Genomic DNA, 19,327 nt, shown 5'->3' with positions numbered 1-19,327 from the left:
CCCCCAAAATTAGAAAGTCAAACTCCTACTTGTCCAAATTCACCACAATTCATTGAATTTTTCTCAGTAGTGGCAGCCCTGGCTAAGAGTCTGAGGAGCCCTGGGTCCCTCAGGAAAGTGGGGGAAGCCTGAAGCCGGGGCCTCTGTACGGGGGTTCAGGACCCCTCCCCACCCAGCTGGAGGAGCACATCTAGAGATGGTGGCGTGAGCCTGGGGGTTCTGCTGAAAAGACAAACGGGGTGCAGGGGATGCCACAGAAACGCAGGATGCCGGGAAGCAGCCTCCACGGCTACGCGGGCGCTCCTGTGACACCGCTCACCCAGTACTGTTCCGTAGTTGGAAAAGCAATTTCTATTTTAAAATACTTTTTATAAGAACGTGAATTTCCTTTCAGACAAAGCCAAACGTTTAATCACAACATAATGCCTACACATTTTAAAATCCTTTCCTTCTCACCAAAAAAAACAAAAGCAAGGCAGGGAGACTGTGCAGCGTCGCATGCTCCTCTGTGACCCAGAGCCGGGAGCCCGTCCCTCCCATTTCACTGAGAGACTGAGTGCTCGGCTCTGCCCGGGGGCAACTCTGGGTCCTCCCTGTCCCCAGCACACATGGGGAAGTTGAACAAGATGGTTTGGAAGAAGTCGAGCTTTGGTTTAACTGTCCCTTATCTGGAGTCCTACGCCAGGGCTATGTTGTGCCTCTCCCCTCTGCCCCAGTGCCTCTGCTGGCCAGGTGAGTCGGGCCCTACAGTTCCCTGCCATCCCCCTCACTGTCCTGGCTCTGGGCCTGTCGCCTCTGCTGCACCAGCTGCTTGTCCAGCTCCCGGAGCTGCTTCAGAAAGCCCCGGTTGGGGAGGACGCAGCGGTTCTTGGCTACTTGCTGGATGGCGTCCACCAGGGTCATGTCCTTGTGGATCATCAGGTAGGCCAGGACCAGGGTGGCTGACCGGCTGCGGCCCATGACACAGTGAACCAGGATCTTACCTGCAGAAGAAGCGGGGAGGAGAAAACCCACACTGAGGGGCAGGCGTTGGAGGCACAGGTAGGGCCCACTCCCATCCTGACTGTCACCCTCTCGCCCACAGCAAGTGACTCAGCATTGTGCCCCACAGCTGCCTCTGTAGAACAGTGTCTTCTTCATAGGGTTGTTGAGAAGGCAAATAACCCTGTAAATAACTCAATTTTAGCACAATTTGTGCTAATGAATGGCTGCTGAGCTCCTACAGTGTGGCCGGGCTGCCTTTCCCCTGAGCACCGTGGCCAGAAAGCAAGCACCCACTTCTTGATTGCTGTTTCGGATCTCAGGGAGGCTGGTCCCAGGTTCTCCCGGGCATGACCGTGCTCCTGGGGTGTGAACGTGTCCAGCTGGATGAATGTCTACCCCTGGCATTCAAATCCCACAGATCTTTCCGGAGGCTGCCGGGCCCCTGGCCAGCCCTGCTGATAACCAAAGCATTTCTTCCTCTCCCAGAAAACAGTAATTCTTTCTGTCATGACTCAATACTTGAAACAGATGAAAGCTGTAGTTCATTAAGCCTTTTGGGGGCCTCAAGTCTGTTAAGTGGCAGGGGGAAGGGGAGAAAGAGTTGGAAGGGAGAGGGAGGGGGGAGGAAAGGGGGAAGTGGAGGGGGTGGGAGGAAAGGGGGAAGTGGAAAGAGCGGGAGAGAAAGGGGAAGAGGAGGGACAGAGGAAACTCAGCTCGGGTAGGAGCTCCAAGAGCTGAATTTTGTTTCCAAGACTAGGGCATGAGGCCACGCACGGTGGCTCACACCTGTAATCCCAGCACTTTGGGAGGCCGAGGTGGGCGGATCACCTGAGGTTGGGAGTTTAAGCTGGGTGAACGCACATCTGTTACCATTGGAGGAGTCAGCCCCATTGAGAAGAATCAAGGTCCAGGCAACACTTTTGTTCCTTCTTGTGGTCAGATTAGCTGAGACCCATCATGCCAGAGCACATCTCTCACAGTCACAGGGGCCAGCACTATACCTGCGTTGGGCTTTTATTTCCCAACTTCTGTCAGAGCTCCAAGGGTCCCCCTGGCCAGAGCACACAGTGGGAGAGATCAGCACCCCTCTCATGCTTGGAGATACTTTTCTTCATGACTACAGTCAGAGCCCTTGAGGTGTGCCTGACCAGAGTTCATCTTTAGGAATAGCAGCAGCTAGTGCATACCTATGCTTGCAGGTCCTTATGTTCTCACAATCAGAGCACCTGGAGCCCATGTGGTTAAAGCCTGGCCAACATGGCAAAACCCCGTCTCTACACAAAAATTAGCCAGTCACGGTGGAGCACCTGTAGTCCCAGCTACTCGGGAGGCTGAGGCAGGAGAATTGCTTGAACCCAGGAGTTAGAGGTTGCAGTGAGCCGAGACTGCGCCACTACACTCCAGCCTGGGCGACAGAGCAAGACCCCATCTCCAGAAAAGAAAACCCAAATCCAGAATCTCTACTGCTCCTCAACTGCGTGCTTTTAGAAGTGACTGGAAGGTAGGCCTCTGTCACGAAAATCAGACATGGGCTAAGGCTGTCACCCTGCACCATGGCCCGCCCCCAGCCAGGTGTGCTCCTTGCTAAGCAGACTCCTTCCTTGCTTTCAGGAGATGCTCTCTGCCCACCTCCCATGCACTATCTGGGAACCTTCCTTTCTTATCAACTTGCAAAGAAATTCTGGTAGAGCCCTTACTTCTTCCCAAGAGGTTCTAGTGTGTGGAAGTTCTGAGAAAAAAAGGTGCAAGGTGTATTATGAACTGCTGGGGCTGGAGGGAGATAGGGCAGGAGACCCTTAAACAGTGAAAATCGGCCGGGCGTGGTGGCTCACGCCTCCAATCCCAGCACTTTGGGACGCCAAGGCGGGTGGATCACTTGAGGTCAGGAATTGGAGACCAGCCTGGCCAACATGGTGAAACCCCATCTCTACTAAAAAATACAAAAATTCACCAGGTGTAGTGGTGAGCACCTCCCAGCTACTCGGGAGGCTGAGACAGGAGAATCATATGAACCCAGGAGGTGGAGGTTGCAGTGAGTGGAGATCACGCCACTGCGCTCCAGCCTGGGTGACAGAGCAAGACTCCATCTCAAAAAACAAATACAAAAACAAAACAGTGAAAATCTGGTCTGGTTAAAGCTTATTAGAAGCACCAGAGAATCAACCTCCTGCTTGAAAGCAGGCTTCATTTATTTATTCATACCTCCCTTATCCATAATAGATTTTTTTTTTTTTTTTTTTTTTTTTTTTTTTGAGATGGAGTTTCGCTCTGTCCCCCAGGCTGGAGTACAGTGGCCGGATCTCAGCTCACTGAAAGCTCTGCCTCCCGGGTTCACGCCATTCTCCTGCCTCAGGCTCCCGAGTAGCTGGGACTACAGGCGCCTGCCACCTCGCCCGGCTAGTTTTTTTTTGTAATTTTTAGTAGAGACGGGGTTTCACCGGGTTAGCCAGGATGGTCTCGATCTCCTGACCTCGTGATCCACCCATCTCGGCCTCCCAAAATGCTGGGATTACAGGCTTGAGCCACTGCGCCCAGCCTCATAAATTTTAAGATGCCTTCAAAAGCAGACTACGGACTGTTTAAGAACAAGAAAGAGCAGACAAAAGGAGAGCATGATACTAAAGTGCCTCGTGGCATTTGCCCTGGAGTTTCTTAGAAGACTTCATTAAACTAAAACCACACTAATTCACCTCAGAGGATGCCGCATCAGGGGCAGTTAAGGCAACCCAAGTGGGGTTCCTGTGACAGTATTTTGTGAGGACTTATTTTTCTGATGAAGAGTGACAAGTTCAGTTTTTTCAGATCCTATAACCAGCTGGCATGCCTCGCCCTCCGTGATATTTGGTGACCTCTTATACAGCAAAGTCACCAGGTGCTCAAAATAAGGGCAGAGGACTCTTCTGTGAGGCCTCGGTGACAGAAGGAATCCCCGCTGGTAGGCAGGTGTCCTGATGGCGCTGCCTCTGATTAGCTCTGTGACCCTGGGCACCTCACTTGGCTTCTCTGGGCCTCTGTTTGCCCAGCTGTCGGGGCAGGACCGGGGACTAGATTATCTCCGAGGTATTTTAAGAGTGACTGAGGTTGCCTGGGGAGTTCTTTCTAAAGGGTCAAGTCAGGGTAGGGATGGGGTGGGAGAGGGCCCCAGGGTCTGATTACAGCCACAGTACAGCTCCACAAGGAATGCTTTTCAAAAAGAGTAAAAGAGACTGGCTGTGAGAAGCCAGGTGGGGGGAATGGTGTACACTTGGCTGAAACCAGTCAATGAGAACGAAGAACATAGACAAGAGGAAGCAAAGAGTGATGCCTTCCTTTTTGGCCAGACTATCTATCCACACCTCCTACATAGAGTGTAAGAAACATACAAGTGGGTCTGGCACTAAAATGCCAACCAGTGTCCCTTGGTTTTCCCTTGGTTCCGGCACTAAAATGCCAAGCAGTGTCCCTTGGTTTTCCTTGGGTCTGGCACTAAAATGCTAAGCAGTGTCCCTTGCCTAGACACAACTGGGCCATCCATTGCATGTGGCAGGTGGGCTGAGCACCTGCCATCCAGTGGGTATGAAGTCTATGGTATTGCTGCTCCTAAGCTAGCGGCCATTTTGTTTGGTTGCTGTGACCACTCACGGCACAGGTTACAACCTGATGGCCACTGGGTTGCTTTAGTTTGTCCTTTGCAGCATTTTAAGAAATTTAAATCTGTTGCCAAGACCTAAAAATCAAGCGATTTTATAGTAAAATCCAGATTGGAGACTTCTGAAAAGTCAGATCTCCCACATTTGCACTGACTCTCATAAGACAAGCATTAGCTGAGGCTGAGTGGTAGGTGCCCCTGTGAAGGGGGTACAGGGCTCTCTGCTTAGCCACAAGTGCCCCCTACCCACACCTCCGTGCTGTACACGCAGCCAGCTTCATTTGTTTACACTCTGTGTGGTTCTGCAGGGTAAGCATTTGAGCCCTGACTTGAATTCTTTAGACATGTCAGTGCAAAGGCACTGAGAGCAGAGCCTACCCTGCCATCTCCAGTGGGGTCATGTCCTGCTCCCCATCTCTAGCCACCCGGTCGAGTCCCGGCACCCCTATCCATTCATTCTACCCCCCTCAAAGTCTCTGATCCTAGTATCTACTCTCCTCCCTTGGCCCTTCATTTGCTAGGTGCCACCTGGTCTAATAGTCATGATCCACAGCAGCCTGACACCTCCTCACAATTTTCTGTCATCTGCCTAGGCCTAAGCTTCAACTTGAGACCCTGATTCTTTCTGGATTTGGCAGTGGGGGCAGACCCTAAAATTGAGTGCCAGGAACCTAAAACAAGCTTTCATGTGAGTATATCTTACAGTTCAAAGTTGGAATGTCTTTTTTTATTTTCTTTGAGGATTGGAAACTTTACGATGATGATGTGCACATGCTGGCGTGGTTATATGCTTCACGGTATATGACCATGCTTTATCAAATACATCCGAGAGCCTGCTGTCCGCCAGGTTCTATGCTAAGCACTTTATGTGCATTACTGCTGATCCTCATTATAACCTCTGAAGGTAAATATTTTTATCACCGGATGGAGAAACCAAGGCTCAGAGAAATCACATCGTTAGTAAATTGTGTGTCAGAAATGTAAACCCGGCCCTGTGTTCTCCGAAGCCTGCCAGGCCCTTTCCATGAAGGGTAAGGTCTAAAACATAGTAATGGCAAGTGAGTGCATTAAACAGAAACGGAAGGATTAGGTTGTTGCAGCCTTTGTTTTTTTCATGTCAAATATGTTTTCAGTTAACTTCAAATACTATGAGACAAATTTTACCTTGTGGTGATGACTCAGTTCAGTTGCTTTTCTGATCCTACTTGGAAACCCAGAATGTACACAGTACAAAAGATGGTTCATAAATAGGCTCATAAAAGGAAGGCCTGGAAATGAGGCATCTTCTAATACAAGCATGTTAGCTCTAAGGGTTTTTTTCATTGTGACATTGCTTTCTGAGCCAAAATAATGACAAACTGTTGGTGGCTATGGTTGGCTGTGGGGCCAGGGCCACCTTGGGATGTCCATTAAAGTCTGATACTGTCCAGCAGACCTGGCCTATGCCCAGCCCCAGGTTGCAAGTTCCTGCAGCAGACAGTTTGGTCAGTCACTGAGACTTGACCTCTTGTGGCAAGAAAGGCTTTCAGTAACCGGATACCCTGAATTATGTGATGGCTCCACAAAGGGGTGTGTGACACATTGGCCTGAAGTCAGAGCACAGATTAGGGAGCTGAAGTCCCTCTGGCCTCTGTGGAATGCCACTAAAGTACACCCTGCAGCAATAACTGTATATTGTCTTACCCCCGATGCGTCCCTAAGCTGTGCCCTTCTCTCCAAGATAGCCTTGTAGTCTTTGCTGGATTAGGGTAGCCAGCAGTGCATTCTGAGCACAAAGACTAGCACTGTGATTTAAAAGATGGATAATTAACGCTGGGAAAACTTCGAAGCTGGAAGTGCAAAACCCAAATTATACCTCAAATGCAGTGTGCCAGTAAAGCTCAGCTTGTCAGCTTTCTACTGGAGGCCTCACTAGGTTAAGTGTAAATGGGGACATGGCGGCTAGAAGGCAGGCTGTGAAATTGGATGGTGGGCAGGAGAATTTAAGGTCTCTCCATGGATTCCCACTCAAGTCAGCTCCCTGAGGGTTTTCCGGCATCAAAGCCCTTGGCTACTGGTTGGGTTCCAGGCCCAGGCACAATTACTGTCTCCAGCCGTAGTCCCAGCTTTGAGGGCTCCCAGACCGCCTCCGCCTTTTGAAGGACGGCAAATGTCCTTTAGCAAAGACTCCGACCAAAAGGCCTTTTTTTTTACGCCCTATTTCCATTCCCCAGAGCTGCAATCAAGGTCCGAACCCCGCCAGCAGCACGCTCGGTGGTGCAGGTCCTTAAACTTTCACAGCTTCCAGGGGCTCAGACCTTTACCGTAGGCCACAAGCAGCCCCAGTGGCCTAGCTTTGCGACAGACAACGATTTCGCACGCGTACAACCCGCTTCCGTCCTGGGCTTGGGGCGGGGAGACCTTGGGCTAAGGGCGGAGCCTAGGCTAGGGGTGGAGCCTTGGCGGGGCGAGGAAAGGGGCGGGGCCTAGACTACAAGCGGGGCAGATCCGGGCGGGGCGGGGGATCCGGGCGGGGCGGGGCAGATCCGGGCGGGGCGGGGCAGATCCGGGCGGGGCGGGGTGGGGCGGATCCGGGCGGGGCGGGGCGGGGCAGATCCGGGCGGGGCGGGGCGGAGCAATCCGGGCGGGGCGGGGCGGGGCGGGGCAGATCCGGGCGGGGCGGGGCGGGGCAGATCCGGGCGGGGCGGGGCGGGGCGGGGCGGGGCCGCGGGTCTCTTACTGTGATCGTCGCGCAGCGCTCTGTCGATGAAGGCGGCCGCCGGATGGAAGAAGACACTGAGGTCGAAGGTGGGCAGGTCGTCGGCCTCCACGCCGTGGTACTGGATGTCCATGTCACGGTAGTAGTCGGGCCCGGTGTCCACGTTCCAGCGGCCGTGGGCCGCGTTCAGCACGTGCGTGAACCCCGCCTTCTGCAGCCGGTAGCGGTCCAGCGCCGTCGCCCTGGGCGCAGGGGAGAGAAATCTGTGGGCGCGCGGCGCCCTGCCCCGGGTCCGGGAAACTCAGGGGCCACCCACGCTTTCTGCCGTGGATTCCAGTTCCCAGAATAAGGACTAGTTATTGCAAATGAAGTCCCAAAGCTCTGCTCTTACCCAGTCCCCTACGCCACCTGCACTGTTTTGTTATTCTGGCTCAGTTGTCTCAAGAAAGGACAGGGTGTAGGCTGGGGTAGGCGAGCTGAGCTATTCGTTCGTCCATTCGTTCTTTCATCATTCACTATACACAGTGGAGCCTGGTGCTGGACTCTATGGTGGTCGCAGATCTGGACCTGCCAAATTGCCTGAAAGCCCTCCAAAATAACCTGTTCATCAGGGCTGCCTTCACCCAGCCTCTCCTCTGAACCTGCCGTATGTTTTTAGGGTTTGGAGATGGAGGCTCAACTGAATGATTTAAAGCAAGGCCTTCCATGAGAGGATTGGATTGGGATTGAGCAAAGTTCACAAATTCACGTTGGCACGATGTGAACGGGAAGGTGTTGCTTTGGGGAGCTGGGAGCTGTTGCCCAGCTGGGCAGAGCATTGTTCTGAGAAGGAGGGCATTTCGAGCCATCTATTGTTTGAATTGATTGCAGGGAAGTTCTTGAAGCCAGCAGTGAAGTTATTTAATGGGCTACAGCTTTATCTTTCTAGGCAAGAATTTCCAGGAACAGTAAATTTAGTCCTCTTGAAGTAGATGGCTCTGGAGTATGACTCGACCAGAAGGCAGCATGGTGGGGCCGGGGTGGAGATGGGCTGACAGAGGAAACATGGGTTCTTCCTGCCTGTGGGGTGGGGCAGGGAGGGACCTGTGTCACTACAAGTGTCAACATTTGGTGATGGAGGGGAAGAAGGAGGCAAGCACGGGCCAAGCCAAGGAAACAGCACCATCTAAGGTATGGAGCCTGGAGACAACGAAGGCCTTTCAGGAAGCATTGTCTATTTCCTGTAATCAATTATCCATCCCCAAATAATGATTTGCAATCTATTTGCACTGTGCTGGGTGCTGATGGTAAAGAAGTGAACAGAGGCTGAGCATAATGGCTCACGCCTGTAATCCCAGCACTTTGGGAGGCCGAGGCAGGCAAATCACGTGAGGTCAGGAGTTGGAGACCAGCCTGGCCAACATGGCAAAACCCTGTCTCTACTAATAATACGAAAAAAAAAAAAAAAATAGCCTGGGCGTGGTGGCGCATGCCTGCAGTCCTAGCTACTTGGGAGGCTGAGGCACAAGAATTGCTTGAACCCAGGAGGTGGAGGTTGTGGTGAGCCGAGACCACACCACTGCACTCCAGCCTGGGCGACAGAGTGAAACTGTGTCTCAAAAAACAAAAGTGAACAGGTTAGTGAAGGTCCCTTAGGAAGGTCAGATACTAATGGGGGTAGGAATAAACAACAAGTAAAGATAATTTTAGGGAGCAGTGAGAGCTGTCCGAAGGACCTAAAACTTCATGACATGATACAGAATGACCGTGGTCCTGCTTCAGGCAAGGTGGTCGGGAAAGGCCACTGTGGGGAAGTGGTGTTTAAGCCAAGACTGAGGGTGAGAAGGTTGAGGATGAGTTGGAGAGAAAGCGTTTCATCCAGGCAGAGGGAACAAGTGCTGAGAACAGAAAGGAAGCCAGTGGCTGAAGTGGCAAGGGGAATAGTGGTACAGAAGTTTGGAAAGGTAGAGGGACTGGATCGTGGTGGGCCCTGCCCGCCATAGGAAGGAGTTTGAGTATTATTGCAAGTGTGGCGGAAGTCTGCTAGAGGATTTTAAGAAAGAAGTAAGCATTTTTTACTTTTTTAAAGATCAATCTGGCCAGACAAGGTGGCTCACACCTGTAATCCCAGCACTTTGGGGAGGCCAAAGCGGGAGGGTGGCCTGAGACCAGGAGTTCAAGACCAGCTTGGGCAACATCATGAAACCCCATCTCTACAAAATATAAAGAAAAAAATAGCTGGGCATGCTGGCATGTGCCTGTAGTCCCAGCTACTGGGGAGGCTGAAGTGGGAGGATCACCTGAGCTCAGGGAGGTTGAGGCTGTAGTGAGCTGTGATTGCACCACTGCACTCAGTCTGGGCAGAAGAGAGAGACTGTGTCTAAAAAAAAAAAAAAAAAAAAAAGAAAGAAAAAAAATCAATCGGGCTGATGTGTGGGGATGCTGGATGTTGGGATCTGTGTTTGGGAGTCAAGGAGAGCTTTAGAGAGTGTTTAAAGAGAAGTGATACAACCTGGGTTTAAGAAGACATCTCCCTCAATTGCGTGAAGACCAGTACTTCAGCTCAGGGAAGACGTGACAAGGGTCTGGAGCCGTACCAGTAAGAGGGTAAAAGTGGCATTGCACTCCAGCTGAGGGCTCATCTCAAGGCCACTGGTAAAAGCATGTGGACAGAAGTGACCATGTTAGATGCTAGCAGGGACCAACACCCTGGGCCAGAAGGAAGCCTCACACCAGAAATACATGCCATGGCCCCTCGGCCAAGGGCGCGCTCGTCTTTCACTGGTTTCCTGGAGCTTTTTATCTGGCATAAGAACCACGATGGTGTCCAGTGTTTGGGAAGGGAACTGAGCATTTGGAAACATTTGCAGACAGCTCATCGGAACTGTGGCATGGGGAGGTGGGGAGTCCCACTGAGCCCCCCTCCACTTGGCTCTTGGTGTGACCATTCTGACTGTGGGACACATTGTGCTTTCCGTTTTTCCTCAGAAAGGTCTGCTTTTCATTTTTCGTCTTGCCCCAAAGTATGTATACAACAAACATTATGCTTTGGGGATGTAGCTCTGCGCCCAATTAAAGCCGCCACTAATGTGGTCCATCTTGCTGAATAGCAATCAACCTCACTTTGAGGTTGAGCTCAGTGGAAAAATTAAAATTAACTCTCCTTGACAGGAAGCTCCTACCCACCGTGAAGACTGTTCTCTCTGGGTTCAGTAACTGGTCTTCAACATAATCAAGTGGCAGTTTGAATGAATAACAGTTTGCACTTTGCCACTTTTGGGGAGTGGGGTAGATATGCAACAAGACTCATTGCCTGACACCTCCATATCCACCGAATCAGGCTGATGTTGGCTGTGCCTGAGGGAGAGAAAGAGGCTCGTGAGGACTCCAAGACCTGGTGGGTATTTGAGGCCCACCACAAGTTTTCAGGGTCTTGGCTCCTTGGATGGGAAGGGGAGTCGGTATCCTCACACATCACTCGGGGGACTCCCCCCAGCTTCGTTCACTAGAGTTCAGTTGAGGGCTTGAAAGAGCATCCACAGCAGAATGGGAATCTGCAAATAAACGGAGTGCCTCTTACACAGATGCTGTGGGGGAGGCAGAGCCATCATCACAGACACCCATCGTCCAATCCCCAGCTGGGACAGACACCCAGCTCAGCAATTACTGGGAGTGGGGCAGGCTCAGAGGGTGGTGTCTGACACTAGATTGCTTTGGTTTTGTTTTTAAATTTCAGGGCCAGATACATTATCTGCTCACATATGTTGAAAAGAGACTAAGAAACACAGGGGCATTTTGAGGTGATGGGCATGGAGAAAAGGCCATGTGCCCCACTCCTGGGTCCACATAAATGCCTCTGCTGAGGGAGAAAAGACTTCAGAAAGAAAAACAGATTTAGGAATGTAATTCCAGAATCTAGATGACACAGGAGCTTTCGTTTCTGGTTAGGCATAATCCTAGATGTGATCAATCTGTTCAATTTTTATATAATATGTCATCTCATGACAAAAATAACAAATGCTCAATGTAGAATGCAGAAAACATACTCCCCCTTCCAAAAAAATCACCTGTATTTCTACTCCCCTGGAGATAAAGGCTATTGTTAGCTTTTGATGTAGGAACCTCCCATTGTTCCTCTATGCATAGATTTGCATATTTTATAGAGAGTGGTTTTTTTTTTGGTACAATACTATATATAAAGTTTCAAAACCTTTGACATGGTGATATATTGTAAACATCTTCCTATGGCAACATACAAGACTTCAATAACTGCATGCTATTTCATTATATAGGTAAGTCCCAATTTTTTCTTACCAAACATTTTGCTGTGTTTCTTTGGGCACTCCTCTGATTATGTTCATAGGAGACATTTTTAAAAGTGAAATTGCTAGGTCAACAGATATGGCCATTTTAAAATACATTTGATACTTGTTACTAAATTACCCTACAGAAAACTTGCTAAAATTTGCAGTCCATATACTTCGTCAATTTCATAGACAAAAGAAAAATGGTGTCTTGTTTTCACTGATTCATTTTAGCAATGAGAGACTTTGTTTACACATTTGTTGGACTCATGCAGTTTACTTTTCTTTTTTTTTTTTTTTTTTTTTTTAACATTTTTTGACTCTTTCCAGTTCATTGGAATCGTGTAGTTTACTTTTTTTTTTTCTTTCTTGAGACGGAGTCTTGCCTGTTGCCCAGGCTGGAGTACAGTGGTGCCATCTCGGCTCACTGCTCACTGCAACCTCCGCCTCCCAGGTTCAAGCAATTCTCCTGCCTCAGCCTCCTGAGTAGCTGAGATTACAGGCACGTGCCACCATGCATGGGTAATTTTTGTATTTTTAGTAGAGACAGGGTAACACCATGTTGGCCAGGCTGGTCTTGAACTCCAGACCTCAGGCGATCCTTGGCCTCCTCCCGCCTGCCTTGGCCGTCCCAAAGTGCTGGGATTACAAGTGTGAGCCACCATGCCTGGCCTATGCAGTTTACTTTTGAAGAACACTATCAGTCATATCCCCGTTTTGACTCACATCTCTTGAACTCTTCTCCCTTCCTGTGAACTTCCAGCCTAGCTCTGGATTTGGACTCCGGATTGGAGGAGAGCTGAAGAAACGACTTCCTTCTTGCATGGCCCAATTTCCTCAGCTAAGCCCTTCCCTCCCTGCCTGCTTCTCTGGCCTGGCCCAGATACCTGCCAGCCCCTCTGGAGTTGTTCCCAGGAAGCCTGCTTCAAAGCCCCCACCCCAGAGGAATGACAGATAAGCTGCCTTTCCGTGAGGCGGTCTTCTTGGGCAGTGCTCCTGACGTTTCACTTGTTCAGACCCCTTGTCACTCTCCTGTTGTCAGCCTAAATACCTCAGCCTCTGCTGGCAAGCCCATTTTCCCAGGCGTGTGCCCTTGCACAGAGGGGAGGAGGCGCAAGCCCTGAATATATGTGTCTGTACAAACCCCCTGCAGCTTCCTTCAGGCAGCAGCAGGCTGCTCCCATGTTACACAGACTCTACATTGGGCATTGAAGGAAGTGCCCTCATGATCGGAATGGTTCCCCACACTCTGACGTCTGCGGAGAATCCGCACATTTCCCACACCTGATTATGGATTTCTGTTTGCTGGCAGGCTGTACCTTGCCATCTCGCACCTTATTTTTTTGGTAGGATGTGACACTGTCATGGTCACACATCATTTCATGGGTGTGGCCTTGATGGTGACCTTCCCCAATGGAGTCTTTTGTTTTTGAGACGGAGTTTTGCTCTTGTTGCCCGGGCTGGAGTGCAATGGTGTGGTCTCTGCTCACTGCAGCCTCTGCCTCCTGGGTTCAAGCGATTATCTTAGCTCAGTCTCCCGAGTAGCTGGGATTACAGGTGCCTGCCACCACACCTGGCTAATTTTTTGTATTTTTAGTAGAGACAGGGTTTCACCATATTGGCCAGGCTGGTCTCAAATTCCTGACTTCAGATGATCCACCTGCCTCCGTCTCCCAAACCCAGTGGAGTCTTAACCGTGCAGTCTTGAGTGTGCCCGTTCCTTGCAAGTGGACTTTAAAACAGTGGGCACATTTCTGGCATCTGATCTTTGTTAGTTCACCTGATGGGAAGGTGAAATGAACTGGCCTTCCTGCGTCTTGGGTGTTCTTGTTACTTGCTGATGGTGAAGCTCTTCCGGGCTGAGGCACCTGAGAAAACACAGGGCCGACAGCTGAAACTGACTTGTGAACTGAGGCGGCAGAACCACTGGGAGCCTGCGTTTTCTTTGTTTGCTAAACAGCACCGATTACACTGGCAGTACTTTCCTTGTGACAGTCTTGTGAAGTTGAATGATGCAGCATTGAAGCTTCTTTGAGAGGTTAAAAGATGACTCCAGGGGGAAAAGGCAGTGGAAAGATGTATGTCAGAATGTGCTTATCCCATGACAAAATATGGTAATGGGATTATATGTAATTTAAATTTTCTTGTTTTTGTCTTTCTACATTTTGTACATTTTCAGTAATGAGCCAGTCATATATTCATTTACTATGTAAATGTATAGCATGATGTGTATTGTTATTTCCTTAGTTCTCAGGAGAGACCATTGTAGAGGCATAAGGTGGCCTCGGGGTTTTTAACTCCTGCTGGAAATCTCCTGTCTGCCCCTCTCTCTCAAACTGTCTTCCTCCAAGGATGGAGGTGAAGAGAAGAGAATACCCAGGAGGCCTGGTTTTGAGAAATGATGTGGTGTGAGTAATTGGGCTTGGCATTTGCCTAACCATGCAAGGAGATGGTTTATGTTGCTTGAGGCCTTGACTGCTAAGCTGTTTTCTGGCAATGAGAAGGCCAGGCCAGGCCAAGGCCTCAGGCTTCTCTCCCCGACCATCTTGCCCGTGACCGCCGCCCAGCTATGCCTCAGTGGCCTTCAGTAGTTGGAAGTCCTAGTTATTTCAGGTAATGCCCAGCATGTTAAATTGGCAACCTTAACTGTGTTTTGCTGCATCCTAAACTGGCCACCCACACCTTGAAGAAGCAGGTTAATTTCATACCTGCTCGGTGCCTTAAGGCAGAATTGGTTCCTCCTTTTCAAGGAGAAGGAGCTGTCTCAGCTGACTGACTTGTCTTCACTTCACTTCCCAGGCTCTGGAGGCCAGGTCAGCCCTGGAGATGCCTCTGGCTTCTGAGGCTGTGAGTCCAGTCAGAAGCAGGAAAGCAGAAAGAACAAGACAGAGGGTTCCCTGGAAAGCCACCTTGGGCTGGGTGGGTGGGACAGGCCGCAGGCCTTGGCAGGAATCTGACCCCAAATGCTGGACCTTAGAGGCAACTGTAGTTTAAGCAAAAACAAGGAGCTCCTGAGGGCCCCCACCATTCCATGAACAGCGGAAGTTTAACTGCACCCTGGCACTGGCTCTGACACCCGCGTGGTGGAGAGGCAAGAGGGATTTCTCAATTATCCTGTTTCAGCCAAGCCTTATCACTGGAGGCTGCCCTGCCTAGGAATTTGCAATCACTTTGACGGTAGCCAGGATATTTCCCCTCCTGCTGACTATAGGGAAAAAAAGGACTGAAAAAAGATTTTGCTAAGCAAATGAAAGATGTGAACGAGATTAAAGTGAGAATATTTAAATTACAGAAACTTAGTGCTTTCGAGCATACTCAAGCATTTTTGAAGCACCCATTTAGGGACTGCTGATTGATAAGAGGTGATGAATTATTCTTATCTCATCATTGACGCCAGTCCCTGGCTCTCTGGAGGGCAACACTTGGTTAACCTAATTTGAATCTAATTTGAATGACTTAAAAGTAATAAAACAAGTGTGTGCTTGAAACTAATAAAGCCTAATTCATTTAATAGGCCATTTCTTAAATAATTTTATTTTAGAGCTGGAAGGGAACCTTTGAAATCATCCTTTATTTTACAAATAAAGAAACTGAGTCCCAGAACAATAAAATGCTTTGCCAAAGGCCACCCATAGTTGGTGGCCACCCACACACAGTGGGGACTGGGACACTGTGCCCAGTCATGCTTGAGCCCTCCACTCCACACTGAGCCTGTGGTTCCACTTGTGGCAGATTCAGACCCCTGTCGAGTTAGAGGAATGAGTAGGGAGTGGGTGGCTACACCTTGTGTGAAGAAGACTTCCCCCAAACCCCAGGAATATCTGCAAGGTGGCCAGCCAGGCCCCACCCCTTCGACCCCTCTGCTGAGCCGGCAGAATGAGCACCCTTCACATCACCGTCCTGTTTGTGGCCTTTTCTCATCAGGCTGCAGTGGCAGGGCCACCTTTCCCCTCCCCAGGGCTGCTGAGTAATGAGGACTTGGAGTTACCAGGCAGCCCACTTGGTGAATCCCCTTGGGCTAACCTGGGATTGAGAAAATGCTTTAGCAGTTTTGAAACCCACAGGCCCAAGGAGCTTTGATGTGGCTGCCTTCTTAGGCCTTAGGTCACTTCCCTGGAAGGTCTAGGAGGGCAGGCCCTTCTTCCAGCACTCTGCCCTGGGTCATGATAGAATCTCATGGGAGAAATCTGACCCAGAGTTGTTTTCTGTCCCAAGGCTTCTTCCCCTAGCATGGGGACCCTGGGTGGAAAGGCACAGTGACTGTTCTTTATCTTCCTCATACACTGTGAGTCGAATTTCCAGAACCTGCCTGATTTGTCATTCAGTGCATGAAGGTACTGGGCACTGTGAGACATGTTTTGTTTGCATTAACGCATAGAATCCGCATTTTATAGGTGAAGAAATTGAAAGTCACAAAGCTTGAGTGACTTGCCCAAGGCCACACAGAAACCAGTATTGGGTCCAGACACTGTGGCTCCAGAGCAGATGCTTAGCCACTCGACCTCTCTCCACAAAAAGGAGCAGGGAAAAGAGTGAGCTTCATCTTAGAGGTACATATGCCCCTCTGCGGGCCCAACAGTCACTGGCCTGGGCTCCAAGGATAGAGAGTAGCTTTGGCCGTTGCAGGACATCCAACCTTACTCCTGAGTCCTGACCTCCTTCACTTCCAGAGCCTTGGTACCTCGGTACTGGACTCAAAAATCTTAGGTGCTTTTAGGGAAAGGAAAAACCTAACCAAAATGTAAATATCAAGTTAAAACTGAGGTTTTATGCACGAGGAACCAGCTTGGAGCTTTTGGCTGCTTTGGGCAACCCCTGCAAAAAGACCAAGAAACACAGGCAGCCCTGCCGGCTCACAGCCCAGTTTATGGCCTGTGCATGGCTGCACTGGCGGTGGAGCTAACTGCTCTTGCAATAAGCATCTGTGAGTGTCCTTAACCTTGTTAAGTGAGTGTCACAGAAATCAGGGACAAGCACCACGCCATGCTGACTTGAGGCTCCGGCCCCCAGCCGGGAGTGCAAGCCTCACACACCTGTGTGTGCTTGTATTGGGGCTCGATTAGGCAGAGTTGAATTACAAGGGCAGTGACATTTTCCATCTTCATGGTTGAAAGAAGCAAGTTCAAGGTCAAACATCAAGGAGGCAAGCATATTTTATTGTCTGGCACTTGATTAACTAGAACACGTCGGTTCTGCTCAGATACTCAATGGCTTTCTGAATGAAGTCCCTTGGCTGTCATTTACCCTTCCTCGAGCTGGCCCTGACCTACCGTTCCAGATTTCTTTTTGTGGTTGTTGTTAAGTAACAATATGTTGTTAAGTAACAATAATATTTGCATTTGTCTATTACTTTTTTTTTTTTTTTTTTTTTGAGACGGAGTTTCACTCTGTTGCCAGGCTGGAGTGCAATGGGGCCATCTCAGCTCACTGCAACCTCCACCTCCCGGGTTCACGCCATTCTTCCACCTTGGCCTCCTGAGTAGCTGGGGTTACAGGCTCCCGCCACCATGCCTGGCTAATTTTTTGTATTTTTAGTGGAGACGGGATTTCACCATGTTAGCCAGGATGGTCTCGATCTCCTGACCTCGTGATCCACCCGCCTCAGCCTCCCAAAGTGCTGGGATTACAGGTGTGAGCCTCCGCACCCGGCCATGCCCAGCTAATTTTTGTGTTTTTAGTAGAGACGGGGCCAGGCTGGTCTTAAACTTGTGACTTCAAGCAATCCACCTGCCTCAGCCTCCCAAAGTGTTGAGATTACAGGCGTGAGCCACCACGCCTGGCCAATTATTCTTTAAGTTGAGGAAAAGGTAAAATAACCTGCCCAAAGCCAATGCACCTGACTAGGAGACTGTGCCAGATGGCGTTACTGTTAGAATGTTTGCAGCCCCTCCGGCTGTGCTAGTTATACTTTCCTGCCCGACTGACATAAGGCTTTGGTGTGGACTTGCTTTTGCCAGTGAAATGTGGGCAAAAATGGCAAGTGTCACTTCTAAATCAGCTTATGGTTTGTCAGGTCTCTCTTTTCTCTTTGCTGCAAGGCCAGCAAGATCCCAAATCGGGGCTGCTGTGTCACCCTGGGTCCTAGAGTAAAGTGGCCGGGAATGCAGCGGAGCTGGCCCACCATGGACTGCAGTGGGAGTGAAAAAGAACCTTGCTGTGGCAGGCCGTCAAGATGCTGGGGTGAGCTATTAGACTAGCACAGCTAATCGAAACTGACCACACAGCAGTAGAATTTGGCTTAATCTCAGACCTTCTGAAAGTGTACCACATTCATCCTCTATATTCCAGATGAATCCCCCTGCTTTTCTCACCTCTGTAGCTATTCCCATCCTGCCTCCTCTGCCTGGAATTTCTTTGAAATTCTACCCATCTTCAAAAGTCGAGCCTGGATTCATGTCTTCTGTGACCTTTCTGAGATCCATAATAGCACCAAGCACTTACTGAGCATTTACTATGTGCCAGATACTACTCTAGCATTTGTTTGATTTCATTTAATCTTCACCCCGTGAGAGAAGTCCTATTATTGTTGCCATATGAGGTGAAGAGAGGTAAAATAATTTGTCCAAGGTCACACAACTGGCGTGTTGTGTGGCAGAGCCAAGACCCCAAGCCTGTACTCCTTCCCCTCCAGCACTCACTGCTGTTTCTGTTCCCTGTTACATCTCCGCCCATCTCCATCTTCTGCCCTCTCAACTCGGAAACAGCTTCTGTACCTGACATGTTTTGTTTGTTTGTTTTTGAGACGGTGTCTCACTCTGTCACCAGGCTGCAGTGCAGTGGCGCAATCTCTGCTCACTGCAACCTCCGCCTCCCAGGTTCAAGCAATTCTCCTGCCTCAGCCTCCTGAGTAGCTGGGACTACAGGCAAGCGCCACCACACCCAGCTAATTTCTGTATTTTTAGTAGAGATGGTTTCACCATGTTGGCCAGAATAGTCTCGATCTCTTGACCTTGTGATCCGCCCGCCTCGGCCTCCCAAGGTACTGGGATTACCGGCGTGAGCCACTGCACCCAGCCTGACCATGTTTTTTTTTTTTTGATCTGGGTTTGAGTATAAATTTTACCCCTTTCTGGTGGTGAGAACTTGGGCTGGTCACTTGATTTCTCTGAGCCTCAGTTTCTTTCTTGTTTCCCCCGCAGCTCTAAGCAAGGTGTCCAGTAAACGGTTACTGGCTGACTGAATGAATGAATGAACTCTCTGAGCTGTGACTTGTCCATTTGTAAAATGGGAATAATAATGGTTCCTCCTTTATAGGGTTATTGTGGAGTCTAAATGACGCCTAGCACAAGGCATGACACCTAACACCTAAGAATTCAATACAACTTAGCTACTATTATTATAAGCCAAAGGAAACATAAATACAGTATACAATATACAGAGAAAAAGCTTACTTCTCACTATGGGGATTGGGGGAAGCTAGCTTCATGGCAGAAATGACTTGAGTGGACTTTGAAGAATGCATAGGATCTGGACTCGGACATGAGGTGCAGGGAAAGACATTTTAGACAAAGGGAACAGCATAGATAAAGATACAGAGACAGTTTAAGTCTTAAAATCTTAATCCCTCTTTCCTTGGTTGTACCATTTCTAGGGTCAGATCTAAGGAAATAATTCTAAATATAGAAAAAACATTATGTGTAAAGATGTCCACTGCAGCGTTGCTTATAAAAGTGAAAACATGAAAGTAACTGATATGCCCAACAATAGGGAAGTAGTTAAATGAACGCTCTTCTG

General features: G+C 49.6%; 1 protein-coding gene across 2 annotated transcripts in view; it reads right to left on the bottom strand.

The window, feature by feature from the left end:
* Positions 1-363: 363 nt before the first annotated feature.
* The window catches only part of DUSP29 (dual specificity phosphatase 29), a 36,445-nt gene continuing 17,481 nt past the window's right edge, over positions 364-19,327 (bottom strand). For both annotated transcript variants that reach the window (XM_050803545.1, XM_050803546.1), the window contains 2 exons: positions 7,332-7,552; positions 364-983 (listed from right to left, as the gene is read on the bottom strand). In XM_050803545.1, coding sequence (XP_050659502.1) covers positions 745-983; positions 7,332-7,552 — 460 coding nt within the window. In that variant the 3' untranslated portion in view covers positions 364-744. The remainder of the gene's footprint in view (positions 984-7,331; positions 7,553-19,327) is intronic.

This window comes from Macaca thibetana, chromosome 9, assembly GCF_024542745.1.
Source record: "Macaca thibetana thibetana isolate TM-01 chromosome 9, ASM2454274v1, whole genome shotgun sequence".
NCBI classification, from domain to species: domain Eukaryota; kingdom Metazoa; phylum Chordata; class Mammalia; order Primates; family Cercopithecidae; genus Macaca; species Macaca thibetana.
The sequence above is the reverse complement of the archived record's forward strand: the minus strand, read 5'-3'. Positions and strand labels throughout refer to the sequence as shown.